Source organism: Mustelus asterias, chromosome 1, assembly GCF_964213995.1.
Source record: "Mustelus asterias chromosome 1, sMusAst1.hap1.1, whole genome shotgun sequence".
In the NCBI taxonomy this organism is placed as follows: Eukaryota; Metazoa; Chordata; class Chondrichthyes; order Carcharhiniformes; family Triakidae; genus Mustelus; species Mustelus asterias.
The window spans coordinates 89,130,653-89,148,356 of record NC_135801.1 but is presented as its reverse complement, the minus strand read 5'-3'; the positions used below and the strand labels follow the sequence as shown (position 1 = coordinate 89,148,356).

The following is a 17,704-nucleotide window of genomic DNA, read 5'->3' as shown; positions in this document are numbered from 1 at the left end:
TTCTTGCTCTGAAATACTCAGGAATTTGGAAAAGTTTGAAAAGCCTTTCCTTGCTCAGAGGAGGACACCTTGAACTGGTTTGTCAATATTCATAAGATGCATTTGTTTCATGATTTTAAAAAAGGACTGGGTGGAGGGGGGGGGGGGGGGGAGGGGGGGAAGAGTTTAGAATTTAGAAATAATTGAAAGAGTGACTGAAAATCTGAGAAAGTTGTCTGGAAAAAAACATATTACAAGAGTTTGAGACCAAAATAAAAGTCTAAAGGGAGAAATTCAGGTATTTTCTTTAAGAGAAAAACCCAGTTCAAACTCGAGCCACAGCATATGATAATGTCATTGATCTGCTCTTTTTAAAAAGTGGGCGTGAGTGAAGACACCACTAGTCTATATCAGGGCTTTTGCTCCACCCTCTTTCATAGCAGCAGGAATGGTGCAGAGGTGATCAAGTAAGGTGACAAAATTGCGAGGATGGGTGTGTCTGAAGCCCTGCACAAAGCTTGTCTGTACAGAACCAAAACTCTTAAGGAAAATACCTGAATTTCTCCCTTTAGACTTTTTTTGGTTTCAAATTCTTGTAATATGTTTATTCCTGACAACTTTCTCAGATTTTGAATTATTCTTTCAATTATTTCTAAATGCTAAACTCTCCCCCCTTCCCACCCCCAGCCCTTTTTTAAAATCATGAAACAAATGCATGCCATGAATATTGACAAACTAGTTCACGGTGTCCTCTTCTGAGCAAGGAAAGGCTTTTCAAACTTTCCCAAATTCCTGAGTATTTCAGAGCAAGAACTCCAATGCCACCCCGCAAAAAAAAACTTTAGCTTTTGCAAAAAAAATCTCTAACCCTAATTCCAATTTACACTACAAACATTAAACATAACCTTGTCCTCGCGTACGTGAATTCATATTCGGATTAGAATTCTCACACGTTTATCAAGATATCCTGGAATCACGATTCTGGTCAGTTACAATGATTTACAACATAATATGCCTGTGGCCAAATCTATTCAGAGCAAAATTTTGGTCTGTTTTACAGGAAATTTTAATCTTACCGATAGATGCTTTTGGAGAAGAAGGAGAAGTATATTGAACCATAGTTGTTGTGATCTGGAACAATTGTTACAAACACTCTTAGTTACATGCCATAGCGGATGATCATTCAGCTCCAGTTGTCCACCCGTTGCACATGTGACAACCCTAAACACATCGATTCGAGACTCACTAGTCCTCAGGGGGAGGTCACGTGCCACTTCCCCATGTCATAGCCACAAGGGTCCCATTCACCAAAGGGTGACAAAGGGTTGGCCACGGCAACCAACAAAGAGAAGCAGCCAGCACGACAACCGTCAGGAGAGTAGTCAGGTTTGAAACCCACCACGCCCAGTCCATTGGGTAAAAATGATGGGGGCATTCTCCCAGCCTGCTGTGCTGCTCGAGTAGCACAGCGGGTTGGGAGACATTAGCGGCTGCTGTTTCATGAGATTCCCGCTGGGCGTCACAACATCTGCGCGCTTCCGAGCCTAAGATTTTTGACGTAATCAGCTAATGGGGAACAGGCATTCTGACTAATGTGGTAAACCACTGTTAGCTTATTGCCTGTGTGTGTGTGACATGCCTGGACATGCCCCTGCCGGCCCTGCCTGAGACTCCTCCCCCCCTGGTCCAGGTATAAAGGTGACTGCTCCTCACCCCCTGCCCCAGTCTCTGGACCAGTTCATCGGCATGGGTGTGCTCCAAGTCTTTTGCTAATAAAAGCCTATTTGTTCTTGCATACAAACTAGTCTTTGCTTAATTGATAGTGCATCAATTTTATTAACAAAAGTTTTGGGAGGGAGCAGATACTAAAACCCGATAGACTCAAATTGGATCCTCAAGCTGTAGGAGCCTCTAACAGCTTCAAACACTGGCTGCGCTGTTTCAAAACTTTCCTCACCACCTCTGCCTCCGTCGTCCGGACCGAAACCAACAAGCTACACGTGCTCCACGTCGGGTAAGCGATCAAGTATTCTCGATGATTAGAGACGCTGAAACTTACAACGATGCAATTGAACTTTTAAAAGGCCAGTACAACAAACAGTCTAATGAAATCTACGCCAGACATCTTCTGGCTACTCGCAGACAACAGCCAGGAGAATCGGGCGATCAATTCCTGCGTGCGTAGCGAGCACTTGGCAGAGCCTGCAACTGCAAGGCTGTAACAGCCGCCCAAAACACTGAGGACTTAATCAGAGGTGCCTATGTCACAGGTATCAGGTCAAACTATATCCGACAACGACTGCTGGAACAGGGTGGGCTGGACCTACAAAAGACTGTGGCGCTTGCCGACTCGTTAGAGGTGGCCTTCCGTAATCTCGAGGCCTACACCCCCAACCATGGGGGCGCATCGTGGACACCGTGGTCGCTGCCACTTCTGTACTCGGGAGGGCCGCAGGCCTATGCCACGCCACGTCCCACCAATGACCCGACCGCTGCGGCAGTCTCCAGAGGCCTGAAGTGCTACTTCTGTGGCCTGGGGAAGCACACCCCAACAACGTTGCCCGGCGAAGGATGCGATCTGCTACGGGTGTGGAAAGAAGGGCCATTACATGAAGGTATGCAGGGCGAAATCGACCTCCAAGCCCAGTAGTGCCGCGTGTGACCCGCAGGGGCCGCCATCTTGGACGCCATCAGCCGCGTGTGAGCCGTGCGGGCGACCATCTTGGACACCATCAGCCGCATGTGGGACGTGCGGACCGCCATCTTGGATGCCATCAGCCGCGTGTGAACCGTGCGGGCCATCTTGGACGCTGTCAGCCGCGTTGCAAAATCCAACGGTGGCTTCGGTTACGCTGGACCAATCCAGGCCTCATCAACTCGCCAGGTCCATGATGGACATTGAGGTAAACGGTCGCACTACAAACTATTTGACTGTGGGAGTACGGAGAGCTTTATTCACCCTAACACAGTGAGTCGCTACGCCCTTTCCGTACTACCAGTGAAGCAAACGATCTCCATGGCTTCAAAGTCCCACTCGGTGGGTGTCCTCGGGTACTGCGTGGCGACCCTGACTGTACGGGGCACAGTGTACAAAACTTTGAGGCTCCTCGTGCTGCCACAACTCTGCGCTGCTGTACTCCTCGGGCTAGATTTCCTGTGTCACCTTAAGAGCATTACCATGGAGTATAGTGGGCCTTTTCCCCCGCTCTCCATTTGCAATCAGCAGTTCTTAGATCGCCCACCGCGCACCCAACTGCAAGCCCATCGCCACCAAGAGCAGACAGTACAGTGCTGGAGACAGGGCTTTTATCAGGTCCGAAGTACAATGGCTCCTAGGGGAGAGGATCATTGAGGCCAGTACCGGCCCCTGGCGAGCCCAAGTAGTAGTTGTTAAGATTATAGAACATAGAACAGTACAGCACAGAACAGGCCCTTCGGCCCACGATGTTGTGCCGAGCTTTATCTGAAACCAAGATCAAGCTATCCCACTCCCTAACATCCTGGTGTGCTCCATGTGCCTATCCAATAACCACTTAAATGTTCCTAAAGTGTCTGACTCCACTATCACTGCAGGCAGTCCATTCCACACCCCAACCACTCTCTGCGTAAAGAACCTACCTCTGATATCCTTCCTATATCTCCCACCACGAACCCTATAGTTATGCCCCCTTGTAATAGCTCCATCCACCCGAGGAAATAGTCTTTGAACGTTCACTCTATCTATCCCCTTCATCATTTTATAAACCTCTATTAAGTCTCCCCTCAGCCTCCTCCGCTCCAGAGAGAACAGCCCTAGCTCCCTCAACCTTTCCTCATAAGACCGACACTCCAAACCAGGCAGCATCCTGGTAAATCTCCTCTGCACTCTTTCCAGCGCTTCCACATCCTTCTTATAGTGAGGTGACCAGAACTGCACACAATATTCCAAATGTGGTCTCACCAAGGTCCTGTACAGTTGCAGCATAACCCCACGGCTCTTAAACTCCAACCCCCTGTTAATAAAAGCTAACACACTATAGGCCTTCTTCACAGCTCTATCCACTTGAGTGGCAACCTTTAGAGATCAGTGGATATGGACCCCAAGATCTCTCTGTTCCTCCACAGTCTTCAGAACCCTACCTTTGACCCTGTAATCCACATTTAAATTAGTCCTACCAAAATGAATCACCTCACATTTATCAGGGTTAAACTCCATTTGCCATTTTTCAGCCCAGCTTTGCATCCTATCTATGTCTCTTTGCAGCCTACAACAGCCCTCCACCTCATCCACTACTCCACCAATCTTGGTGTCATCAGCAAATTTACTGATCCACCCTTCAGCCCCCTCCTCTAAGTCATTAATAAAAATCACAAAGAGCAGAGGACCAAGCACTGATCCCTGTGGCACTCCGCTAGCAACCTGCCTCCAATCTGAAAATTTTCCATCCACCACCACCCTCTGTCTTCGATCAGACAGCCAGTTACCTATCCAATCGGCCAACTTTCCCTCTATCCCACACCTCCTCACTTTCATCATAAGCCGACCATGGGGGACCTTATCAAACGCCTTACTAAAATCCATGTATATGACATCAACTGCCCTACCTTCATCAACACACTTCGTTACCTCCTCAAAACATTCAATCAAATTTGTGAGGCACGATTTGCCCTTCACGAATCCGTGCTGACTACCCCGGATTAATCCGCATCTTTCTAAATGGTCGTAAATCCCATTCCTAAGGACCTTTTCCATCAATTTACCAACCACCGAAGTAAGACTAACCGGTCTATAATTACCAGGGTCATTTCTATTCCCTTTCTTAAACAGAGGAACAACATTCGTCATTCTCCAGTCCTCTGGCACCATCCCCGTGGACAGCAAGGACCCAAAGATCAAAGCCAAAGGCTCTGCAATCTCATCCCTTGCCTCCCAAAGAATCCTAGGATATATTTCATCAGGCCCAGGGGACTTATCGACCTTCAGTTTATTCAAAACTGCTAGGACATCCTCCCTCCGAACATCTATTTCCTCCAGCCTATTAGCCTGTAACACCTTCTCTTCCTCAAAAACATGGCCCCTCTCTTTGGTGAACCCTGAAGAAAAGTATTCATTCATCACCTCGCCTATCTCTACTGACTCCATACACAAGTTCCCACTACTGTCCTTGACCGGCCCTAACCTCACCCTGGTCATTCTTTTATTCCTCACATACGAGTAAAAAGCCTTGGGGTTTTCCTTGATCCGACCCGCCAAGGACTTCTCATGTCCCCTCCTAGCTCTCCTTAGCCCCTTTTTCAGCTCATTCCTTGCTAACTTGTAACCCTGAATCGAGCCATCTGAACCTTGTTTCCTCATCCCTACATAAGCTTCCCTCTTCCTTTTCACAAGACATTCCACCTCTTTCGTGAACCATGGTTCCCTCACTCGGCCATTTCGTCTCTGCCTGACAGGGACATACCTATCAAGGACACCCAGTATTTGTTCCTTGAAAAAGTTCCACTTTTCATTAGTGCCTTTCACTGACAGTTTCTGTTCCCAACTTATGCCCCCTAACTCTTGCCTAATCGCATCATAATTACCTCTCCCCCAATTGTAAACCTTGCCCTGCCGTACGGCCCTATCCCTCTCCATTGCAATAACAAAAGACACCGAATTGTGGTCACTATCTCCAAAGTGCTCTCCCACAACCAAATCTAACACTTGGCCCGGTTCATTTCCCAGTACCAAATCCAATGTGGCCTCACCTCTTGTCGGCCTATCCACATATTGTGTCAGGAAACCCTCCTGCACACACTGCACAAAAACTGCCCCATCCGAACTATTTGACCTACAAAGGTTCCAATCAATATTTGGAAAGTTAAAGTCCCCCATGACAACTACCCTGTGACCCCCACACATATCCATAATCTGCTTAGCAATTTCTTCCTCCACATCTCTATTACTATTTGGGGGCCTATAGTAAACTCCTAACAACGTGACCGCTCCTTTCCTATTTCTAACCTCAGCCCATATTACCTCAGTGTGCAGATCCCCCTCGAAGTGCCTTTCCGCAGCCGTTAAACTATCCTTGATTAACAATGCCACTCCTCCACCTCTTTTACCAGCTTCCCTACACTTACTGAAACATCTATACCCCGGAACGTCCAACAACCATTCCTGTCCTTGTTCTACCCACGTCTCCGTAATGGCCACAACATTGTAGTCCCAAGTACCAATCCACGCCCCAGGTTCATCTACCTTATTCCGGATGCTCCTTGCATTGAAGTAGACACACTTCAACCCACCTTCCTGTCTACTGGTACCCACCCTTGACCCTGATACCGTCCCCAATACCTTACCACCCTCACTGACTTCTGGACTACAACTCCTTTTCCCACTCCCCTGACAAATTAGTTTAAACCCCCCTGAAGAGCCGTATCAAATTTCCCTCCCAGGATATTGGTGCCCCTCTGGTTCAGGTGCACCCCGTCCTGTTTGTACAGGTCCCACCTTCCCCAGAATGTGTTACAATTATCCACGTATCTGAAACCCTCCCTCCTACACCATCCCTGCAACCACATGTTTAACTGCACTCTCTCCCTGTTCCTCAACTCGCTATCACGTGGCACCAGCAACGTACCAGAGATGACCACATGTTTTGTCTTGGCTCTCAGCTTCCAGCCCAAACACTCTGCTGCCCGCTCCCGACGCTGCCTGCTGTATACTGCAGCCTACCTTTTATACTTCGTGCGCTTAAAAAACCCTTCCCAGACTCCTTAACAGCCCACTTCCGGTTTTCACTTTAAACTTAAGAAAAATACTACTACAAAAGGCCAAAAAAACACACACACTAACTCACTACTTAAATAAATAAATAATTCAATCAATCTCTCACCAGCACTCCTGCCTCCAATCACTCCTTGGGGAGAAACATCGCATGGTCATTGACTAGTCAGACCATTAATCGATACACGCAGCTGGACGCGTACCCCCTTCCCCGCATATCTGACACGGTTAATCAGATTGCGCAATATCGGGTGTTCTCCACCATCGACTTAAAATCTGCATACCAATAGCTCCCTATCCGCCCGGAAGACCACCAATATACTGCCTTTGAGGCGGATGGCCACCTCTATCACTTCCTTAGGGTCCCCTTCAGCGTCACCAACGGGGTCTCGGTTTTCCAGCGTGAGATGGACCGAATGGTAGACCAGAACGGGCTGCGGGCCACCTTCCCGTACCTGGATAACATCACCATCTGCGGCCATGATCAGCAGGACCACGACGCCAACTTCCACAAATTCCTCCACACCGCCACACTCCTAAATCTGACCTATAATAAGTGCGTATTCCGCACACACCACCTTGCCATCCTTGGTTGTGTTGTGGAAAACGGGGTAATCGGTCCCGATCCTGACCTGGAACTCCCCCTCCCCACCAGCCTTAAAGCACTGAGGAGATGCCTGGGCTTCTTCTCGTATTACGCCCAGTGGGTCCCCAATTATGCGGATAAAGCCCGTCCGCTCATCAAATCCACCTCTTTTCCCCTGACGGCAGAGGCCCGCCTGGCCTTCGACCGCATCAAAGCAGACATCGCGAGGGCCACGATGCACGCTGTAGACGAATCCATCCCGTTCCGGTGGAGAGCGATGCGTCTGACTTCACCCTAGCCGCCACCCTTAACCAGGCGGGCAGACCCGTGGCCTTCTTCTCACGAACCCTCCAGGGCCCTGAAATTCGACACTCCTCTTGCGAAAAGGAGGCCCAAGCCATAGTGGAAGCTGTATGGCACTGGCGCCACTACTTAGCTGGTAAACGATTCACCCTACTCACGGACCAATGGTCAGTTGCATTCATGTTTAATAACACGCAGCGGGGCAAGATCAAAAATGATAAAATATTGAGGTGGAGAATCGAGCTTTCCACCTACAATTACAACAACTTATACCGGCCCGGGAAGTTCAATGAGCCCCCAGACGTCCTGTCCTGGGGAATATGTGCCAGCGCACAAATAGACCAATTGCAGACTCTCCACAACGACCTCTGCCACCCGGGGGTCACCAGGTTTTTTCACTTCATTAAAGCCCGTAACCTTCCCTACTCCATTGAGGAAGTCAGGTCTATAACCAGACACTGCCAGGTCTGCGCAGAGTGCAAGCTGCACTTCTATCGGCCAGACAGAGCACACCTCATAAAGACCACCCGCCCTTTCGAACGCCTAAGCGTCGACTTCAAAGGCCCCCTCCCTCTTCTGACCGCAACATATGCTTCCTCAACGTCATTGACGAATATTCACGTTTCCCCTTCGCTATTCCCTGCCCAGATATGACCTCGGCCACGGTCGTCAGGGCCCTGCACAGCCTCTTCATCCTGTTTGGTTTCCCTAGCTATATCCATAGCGACCGGGGATCCTCCTTTATGAGTGATGAGCTGCGACTGTACCTGCTCTCCCAAGGCATAGCCTCGAGTAGGACCACCAGCTACAACCCCAGGGGGAACGGACAGGTAGAGAGGGAGAACACGACAGTCTGGAATGCCGTTTTACTAGCTCTGAGATCTAAAGGCCTTCCAGTCACCTGCTGGCAAGAGGTCCTCCCTGATGCACTACACTCAATTAGATCACTCCTTTGCACAGCTACCAATGCTACCCCTCATGAAAGAATGTTTGTTTTCCCCAGAAAGTCCTCCTCGGGGACCTCACTACCGTCGTGGCTGACGTCCCCAGGCCCGGTCCTGCTCCGGAAGCGCGTGAGGACCCATAAGTTGGACCCCCCGGTCGAAAGGGTCCAACTCCTCCACGCCAACCCCCAATATGCCTATGTCGTGTACCCCAACGGGCGGGAGGACACGGTCTCTATTCGAGACCTGGCACCCGCAGGTGCCCCAGGGATCACTACGACCCACAACCCCACACCCCCAACCCCCGTATACAGCACGCCTGAGCCCCAGGAGCCACCACCACTCACCCGACAATCGGAAGGGACTATAGACGACTCGAGCGACTACGGCCTGGCGCCTTAACCAACACCGTGGCCACCGGAACCGACACCACAACCGGCACTATGGCAGTGGCAGCGGCAGATCAAGCCCCCAGAGAGACTAAATTTGTAATTCTGTAAATATTGTTCCACCCACCTCACCCCCACCGGACTCTTTTTTCAAAGCAGGGGATGAATGTGGTAAACCACTGTTAAGCTTATTGCCTGTGTGTGTGTGACATGCCTGGACATGCCCCTGCCGGCCCTGCCTGGGACTCCTCCCCCCCGGTCCAGGTATAAAGGTGACTGCTCCCCAACCCTTGCCTCAGTCTCTGGACCAGTTCATCGGCATGGGTGTGCTCCAAGTCTTTTGCTAATAAAAGCCTATTTGTTCTTGCATACAAACTAGTCTTTGCTTAATTGATAGTGCATCAACTCCGCTGGAGGGAACAGAGGTCATTGAGGCCCCCAGGAGGTCGGAGGTAAGGGAGGGGTGCCCCTTGCCAGCCTGGCACCCTGGCACAGCCCAACAGGCAAACTGGGGCTGCCCACCGGTCACTGGACAGTGTCAAGTGGGTGGGGCAAGATGGGGCGGGGCATAATGGGGGGGGTCTGCTGCCACTCTGTAATCGGGATCAGTGAAGGGGGGGGGGGGAAGTGAGGGTGATCGGGGCTGGCCATCAGGGGTATGGGGTCGAGACTTTCCAGGGCAATGGGGGGGCCATTGCACTTGCACTGATCTCCACATGGACAGATTGGCGCATGAGCAGTGGCCCACTCAGCGCTATGCTGCCGGCCTCTCGGGCTGGAATAGGCCCCACCCCCGATTTCCAGAATGAATCATGCTAAGGCTCTCTGTGATGCTCAGAGTGTCAGAGGTTCATTCCGGAAATCACACTAAAAGCCGGCACAGGAAGGATGTGGAAAAGATTGAAAGGGTGCAGAGGCGATTTACAAGGATGTTGCCTGGATTGAGTGGCATGCCTTATGAGGATAGGCTGAGGGAGCTTGGTCTTTTCTCCTTGGAGAGACGTAGGATGAGAGGAGACCTAATAGAGGTATATAAGATGTTGAGAGGCATAGATCGGGTGGACTGTCAGCGGCTTTTTCCCAGGGTGGAAATGGCTGCTACGAGAGGACACAGGTTTAAGGTGCTGGGCTGTAGGTACAGGGGAAATGTTAGGAGGAAGTTTTTCACACAGAGGGTGGTGGGCGAGTGGAATCGGCTGCCGTCAGTGGTGGTGGAGGCAAACTCAATAGGGTCTTTTAAGAGACTCCTGGATGAGTACATGGGACTTAATAAGATGGAGGGTTATAGGTGGGCCTAAAAGGAAGGGATATGTTCGGCATAACTTGTGGGGCCGAAGGGCCTGTTTTGTGCTGTAGTTTTCTATGTTTCTAATTTACTCCCATTTTCCCACACATTGGCAACTTAGAATGTTTTTGGGAGAATCCCGGCTGATATCTTTCATATAAAAGGAAAAGGGGAAAGAAGAATCTGAAGTGATGGTCATGAGGGTTGTGGTTAGGAGGGAACACTTGCTTTATGAATGTGGTTATGCGTCTAATTTGACCTGGAGGTGGAATCGAGAAAACCATTTTTGTACGTGCTCCACATGCACAGAACAGTTGAGGTCCGAGATATATTCTGATGAGGGGAAAATGTCCCCGAGGCTGAGAGTAATAGAGTTAGGGATATGGAGACTGATTATGAAAGGCTGGATATTGTTGGCTACACTCGGGTCAATAACAAGACATTTTATTGGAAACAATTTGCAACTCAAGGGGTAGGCACTATGTGTGTGAGAATAAAGATCAGGAGCTGTGCTACTCCAGTAGCAGAATGAGCAGAATACAGGTCATCCAGGTGACACACTGCCTAGAAAGCTCTCAGCCTATCCTTGCACAAATGGTAAGGAGAGATGCCCCAAACATACCACAGGCCCAAAGAACCAATTGGTTGTTACACGCTTACAAATGGTACTATATCACAATGTGCACCAGGAGATTGTGCTGGTGAAGGTTAATTTAACAGATAAGGGGTTACCCCACACCCCAGTGTAAATGTAACACCTGAGCACTGCAGAATCGAATGTTAGCTCAAGTTTGGAAGGAATTCTGGGAACGAACCAGCACTGTGATTGAAGAGAATGAATACACTGGGCTGTGTGAGGGCTCAGGGAATCAAATAATATCTCACTCCCATGAGTGGGTAAGGCGTAGGTCGATGAATGATGCTGCAACTATACTTAAGCTCACTTGCAAATAGTTTAGGTTTGAAAGGAACACATTAAATGGGATGAATGATGTGGAACAGAATGAATCAGAGGAAGATTAAAGAAAGACCTTTCATTTGTAAGATGTGGTGGCAGAATTGGAAAGACATGCCAGTGCATGAATTAAATTCTACTGAAGGATAAAAATACATCCGGGAAAGCTGCTGAAAATGCCGCTTGTACAATTTATGACTTTTGGGTGGTGGAACAGACCTGTGAAAATTGCAGAGGATTGTGGAAGTTTGGCTGCCTCCTGGATTACTGATAAACATCTTTCAACTATGTCCACTTTTACCAACTTACACCAATATCTGTAATATGGGGACTTGTGTGGGTATACCTGGTGAAAGTTGAGTGCTATCTGGGAACAGTGGGACGGGCAGGCTAGGGTTGGTTTTGTATTAAAAAGGAAGAAGCATCTCCTCATTTGGGAGTTGAAAACGTTGCTGTATAGAGGATCAGGGTCATGTGTCACAGTCTGACCAATAACCTAATTATGTAGCAGCAGTGGAAGCGGTCACTTAGGAAGCCCTAGATTTGTCTAGATGTGCTTGGAAAGGTGACACGTTTGTTTGCTCAGATTATGTAGGGCAGCATGGTGGCACAGTGATTAGCACTGCTGCCTCACAGCGTCAGAGGCCCGGGTTCAATTCCAGCCTTGGGTGACTGTGTGGAGTTTGCACGTTCTTTCCGTGTCTGCGTGGGTTTCCTCCCACAGTCCAAAGATGTATGGGTTAGGCGGGTTAGCAATGGTAAAATGCACAGGGTTATGGAGATAGAACAGGGGAGTGCGCTTGGTTAAGATGCTCTTTCAGAGCGTTGAGGTCGACTTGATGGGCTGAATGGCCTCCTTCGGCACTGTAGGGATTCTATGTAGCTGAAAATGCAGTACCAACCTGCAGGTTCACTTGGGATCAGGAAGTGCCCAATTGCATGATCATGGTGACCAGGTGAAAAGAGTAGCTTTCCTATGTGGCATATAAAGGAAAGGAGGAATAGTGTGCTAAAACCATACAGTGGGAATACCGGAACGAGGATCTGATCTGTCTTATTCATTATAAGGCATTTTGTTTTACCCCAGCTTTACCCTTAGGCTGAGTATGCAGCTATTATTAAATGTTTGTGCTAATGGACAGGTGAATATTACCAAAGGGATGGAATAAACTGAATTGTTTAGATTTGCAAAAGTAGTAATATTTGTAGGTGAAATTATGTACTTAAGGGTGTATTCTGTTAGACATTTCAAATTTGTGCATTTCTGAAATGCTTCACGGCATTATTAATGTAAATATTGTACATTGGAAGGATTAATTTATTCCTCATTGTGACAGTATTTGACTTACTTTATAAGCTTCCAGTGTTTTAAATTCTGTTTCATTAGCTTTAAGTTACTAATCACTTCAGCTTGCATAAGTGAAGGGTTCCTTTAGCTCTTGGAGTGAAAATTACACAAGGACTTGGATTTTACAGTTGTACTGCCTGTGAAACCCCCAGTGGTCACTGTTATCACTCCTCTGAATCTGACTGCAATTTCTGGACTTCACACTCAGGTGGTTAAATGTAGAAATCCAGAAGTTGCTGTCAGTGATTCCATATTTCGCCATAGGGTACACTGATGAAGTGCTTGTAGACTGCAATTAATTAGAAATCGCTGAATTGACAAGAACTTGCCTAGTTAACTAATGATCCCTGTGTATAAATCCTTGTTAAAGTTACACCTTTAATGTGGGTGTAATTGGGTTTTTAAGATTGTATTAAGTTCATTATTGCTGCTCAACAACCTCTCTGGCCCTGAAAAACTATATGGATATGATGATCAAATGCTAAAAATGCACATATTTTGATTTTTTAAATGTTTGCTTAGTCCCATGTGCATGTCCCAATCATTTATTTTGCTTGCTGTAAAATTTAATTAAAAGTGAAGGATATTCAGTATATTTTACTTCCTATTTTGCTGTAGTGGGAATATTTCAATTTGACTGGCTTCTCACCCTGCTTGATGAGATCAATGTTGCTGGACTGCTGGAGGTTCCTTTGATTTGTTGCCCGATTCAAGCTAATATTGGGCAAGGGAAAATCCACACTACAACTGCTGCACGGTAGCACAGTGGTTAGCGCTGCTGCCTCACAGCTCCAGGGACCCAGGTTTGATTCCCGGCTTGTGTCACTGTCCATGCGGAGTTTGCACATTCACCCCGTGGTCTGCATGGGTTTTTTCTGGGTGCTCTGGTTTCCTCCCACAGTCCAAAAGACGTGTGGGTTAGGTGCATTGGCCATGCTAAATTCTCCCTCAGTGTACCCGAACTGGTGCCAGAGTGTGGCCACTAGGGGATTTTCACAGTAACTTCATTGCAGTGTTAATGTAAGCCTACTTGTGACACGAATAAATAAACTAAACTTAAACTTGATCATTGTGAACAGTTTTCCTTGAGGTCAGTAATGAGCGCTGCCATTTTGCAAATTTCTGGCAATGTTTCAAAGCAAGTTGAGTGATTTACCTTTGAATCCCAATGTTTTGCTGAAACACTGGAGGCACCAATGGCACACCGTCCTCTCTGACAGCCCAGGAGACACTGCAAGCTAACTTGCCGGAGGTAAACAAGGTCAACCGATTACTTCCATCAGCTTCGAAAGAAAATGGCACACCTTGGAGCAAAATATACTGGAGAATTATTTATCTGAAAACTGACTGACAAATCTACTGGAATAAAATAACAGAGCAACTTTACAACAGAACCAACAAGTGCAACAATCACTGTTAGTCTAGCTATTTGTTTGTGAGTGATACTTCAATAGCTATCAAAAGCTTAAAGAAAATATAGGGATGGGGATAACATTGGACAGAGTGTACTAAATTCTAAAGTAGATATTGAGGAGGCAAATAAGGTAGTGGAGGCAAATATAACAAAGGATGCTAAGCACAATTATTAAATGTTTCTTTCAGGATGACAGGATTTATAAAGTGGTAGAATAATTCAAAATTTAAAAGCAAAAAAACTTCAAGGAATATTTTCTGGAAGTATCCACCAAAGAAGAAAATACTGACCCAACAGTGAATTATTATGCTGTGATGAATATCCTGTCTTGTCTGGAGACAATACACATCTTTTTAGCCTGTCTTGATGCTCTCTCCACTCCCACTGTTTTGTTTCTTAAAGACTTGATTAGTTGCAAGTATTCGCATTCCAACCATTATTCATGTAAATTGAGTCTGTGTCTTTATAAACTCTGTTTGTGAACAGAATTCCCACTCACCTGAAGAAGGGGCTTAGAGCTTCGAAAGCTTGTGTGGCTTTTGCTACCAAATAAACCTGTTGGACTTTAACCTGGTGTTGTTAAACTTCTTACTGTGTTTACCCCAGTCCAACGCCGGCATCTCCACATCATGAATATCCCACAGGATTTTGAGACCAATATTAAAAAGGGATTTAATTAAATAAAGGGACTGATGACCAAAAGATCTTCCAGAACTAATTGTATGTTTCATGTTTGCTAAAGGTGACAAGAAACAAAATTTGTAGAGTACCAGCCAAAGTTAGTTCAAGAAGAATCATCAGTTACTAGAAAGGTCAAAACAGTTAGAAGTAAATAAACATTGAATATAGATTTAAAAGGGAGAGCAACAAATGTTACTCTTGCAACCTCCAATGTTTTGCTGAAACAGTGGAGGCACCAATGGCACACCGTCCTCTCCGACAGCCCAGGAGACACTGCAAGCTAACTTGCCGGAGGTAAACAAGGTCAACCGATTACTTCCATCAGCTTCGAAAGAAAATGGCACACCTTGGATCCATCAACAACTATTGTAAACCATTGAGGAAGCAGAGGGGAATACATGTATGATAACAGCTTTGTAAGACACAGCCACTTTGGATCCCAGTAGGCAAACCTCCTTGATCTCTTTGAAAAGCTCAACTTCATGACTACGTTACAAAATGCTTCTAACCCAAATAAAGGAGTTGATGGCTTACCCTGAATGAATGGCAGGAAATAGCAGAAAGACTTTAAAGTCTGCATCTACAAGCTGAAAGGGAAGTTTCACTGTTGCTGGGCAGACTATTTGAAAGGCATAGCCAGCAAAACAGAACACTTCTATTATTTACATGCTACTTTGGAGGATCTTCTGCAAAAAAGACAACTTTGTTTTGACCCAAGGTTGCACAAAGTTCGATGCCAGGAGAAAATCTACCCCATGTGTCTAAGATCTCTTCTTACAATGTTCATTGGCATGTGCAAGTTAATAAACAAGGAACAATTGTCAGAAATATTTTCAGCATCAAATACCGAGAGACAATAAGTAGTCCATTTTATAAATTCAGTGCTAGATTCAGGAAATGTTGCAGCTTTGGATGTTTTTGTTTATAAATAACAATGTAAAAAAACTTGATTCAGACAAATTAAGTAAAACACTCTGCTTTTCCAAAATCTGATGATTTTCAATCTAATTGTGGGAAAAATATATCCAATATGATCAGTGTTTGCATTGAATAAAATTACTGGAGCCACGTAAACTTTGCACTTGAAACCTACCACTTCCAACTCCCTCATGGTCAAACATCACTCGCTGATCGCTACTAAATTCTATTTCCTCAATTGGGACACTCCCTGTGAGGACGCTGGTTTCTGGAATGGGAACAAAGACTTCAATCTTTGTGGTGCTGATTCCCACGGTTTCAAATATCTAAAGATGAGAAAGGGGAAAAAACAACACATGAGCACAATAGCTTCCATACAAACAAGTTGATTCTTGCCAAAGCTGTTGATTTGCTATAGGTGGGGACTGTCCCAAGATTTTCCAACACTTGGGTGGCACGCTGACACAGTGGTTAACACTGCTGTCTCACACCACCAAGAACCCGGGTTCAATTGTGACCTTGGGTGACCGACTGTGTGGAGTTTGCATATTCCTCCCGTGACTGGTGGGTTTCCTCTGGGTACTCCGGTTTCTTCCCACAGTCCAGAGATGTGCAGGTTAGGTGGATTAGCCATGATAAATTACCCCTTAGTGTCCCAATATGTTTAGGCTAGGGGGATTAGCAGTGTAAATAAGTGGGGTTATGTGGATAGGTGGGATACTCTGGAGAATCGGTGCAGACTTGATGGGCCGAATGGCCTGCTTTGGCACTGTAGGGATTCTATGAGCTTTTAGAAGGTGTTTCTCTTTCATCCACTGGGCCATAATCAACACATATGACCATCCAAGTATTATTTGCAATTTACAATCCAAAGTTAACATTTGATCATGCAAAAGAAAATCAGGTAGCATTGGCTAGGTGATGACTTTTGACCTTCCATTTTCTTGCAACTGAATAGTACACATTCTACCAATTCTATATTGTACAAATTATTTTAATTAATACATAGGCAAGGAAGAAAGATCTTTTAAAGTTATGATTTGAGGCATTTATCATTAGGTAATTATTTTATTGTGAAAATAAATTAATGTACTGAGGATTGGGAGAATTGGTGAACAACACGAAGAAAACAATTTAGCGCCAACTTTCTCAATCAAGTGTTGAAAGACTGCGGCCAGGATTTTCTGGCTCTGCCAAACAAAAGTTCACTGATGTTGGCAGGAACAGATGAGCCTTGTGGCAGAAGCAAGTGGAAAATCCTGCCCTGCAATCAGGGCATTTATTTGTAGCATGTTGCTACATGTTGGTAATCACAATAAGTAATACTTAATCCTCTGTGCACACCATAATAATAAAACTGCAATACTTTTGTCAATACAAAGAATTCCTTGATTTAAGAAAATCACTAAGGTTCTATAATTTCTAAATAATATTACATTAAAAGTTATCAACTTACAGAAAAATATTTCTCCAAATTTAATGACATTACTTGCACTTAAGTTCAGTCTGTAGTATAGACATGCAAGAATATGCTTTAGTTGTACAGGGGTCGAGTCAGACCCCCATCTGGAGTACTGCACTCAGTTCTGGACATGTGCTTCAGAAATTATATAATGGCTCGGAATTTGTGAGGTTTCAACAGCAAACCTGCAGTGTTTTGCCCCTCTGAATCTGAGCACATCAGGACTTAGCACCAGCGCAGATTACGGAAGAAATCCTGAAGTTGCATTCTGTTCACTATCCACAACAGGCTGTGTTGTAGACCACCCACCTACAGCCAACAGTCAGCCAAATCAGATGATCTGGTGTAAACTTCCCCTTTTCCACTCTCACATCCCTGTTAGAAAGTCCATCATCGTTCAGTGAGTTGTAGCTAAATTTTTAACAGCAATCTGAATAATAACTACTGTTGAACAAATGATCGGGCCTAAAATAAATTTACCATTGTGGAATGTTATTAAATATCTCCTTTGTGATTAGTTTTCAGATTTTTTAAACTGGATTTTTTAGATAATTAATATTTTCAAATGTTTTTCATGTTATTTCAGCTACTATATATATGTCCTAAAGTCCCAGGCTTTTGTCTCAATCATTATTTTGCTCTTTGTATAATCTTTTAAAAAGTGATTTGATTTTACTGCTTTTCATTCCCTAGTT

The 17,704-nt window shown here is 45.9% G+C and overlaps 1 protein-coding gene across 1 annotated transcript in view; it reads right to left on the bottom strand.

The window, feature by feature from the left end:
- The window catches only part of cc2d2a (coiled-coil and C2 domain containing 2A), a 165,566-nt gene that overhangs the window by 62,291 nt on the left and 85,571 nt on the right, over positions 1–17,704 (bottom strand). Inside the window, exons 20-21 of the mRNA XM_078215007.1 lie at positions 15,723–15,873; positions 13,691–13,838 (exon numbers count right to left, since the gene is read on the bottom strand). Of these exons, the coding sequence (XP_078071133.1) occupies positions 13,691–13,838; positions 15,723–15,873 (299 nt within the window). The remainder of the gene's footprint in view (positions 1–13,690; positions 13,839–15,722; positions 15,874–17,704) is intronic.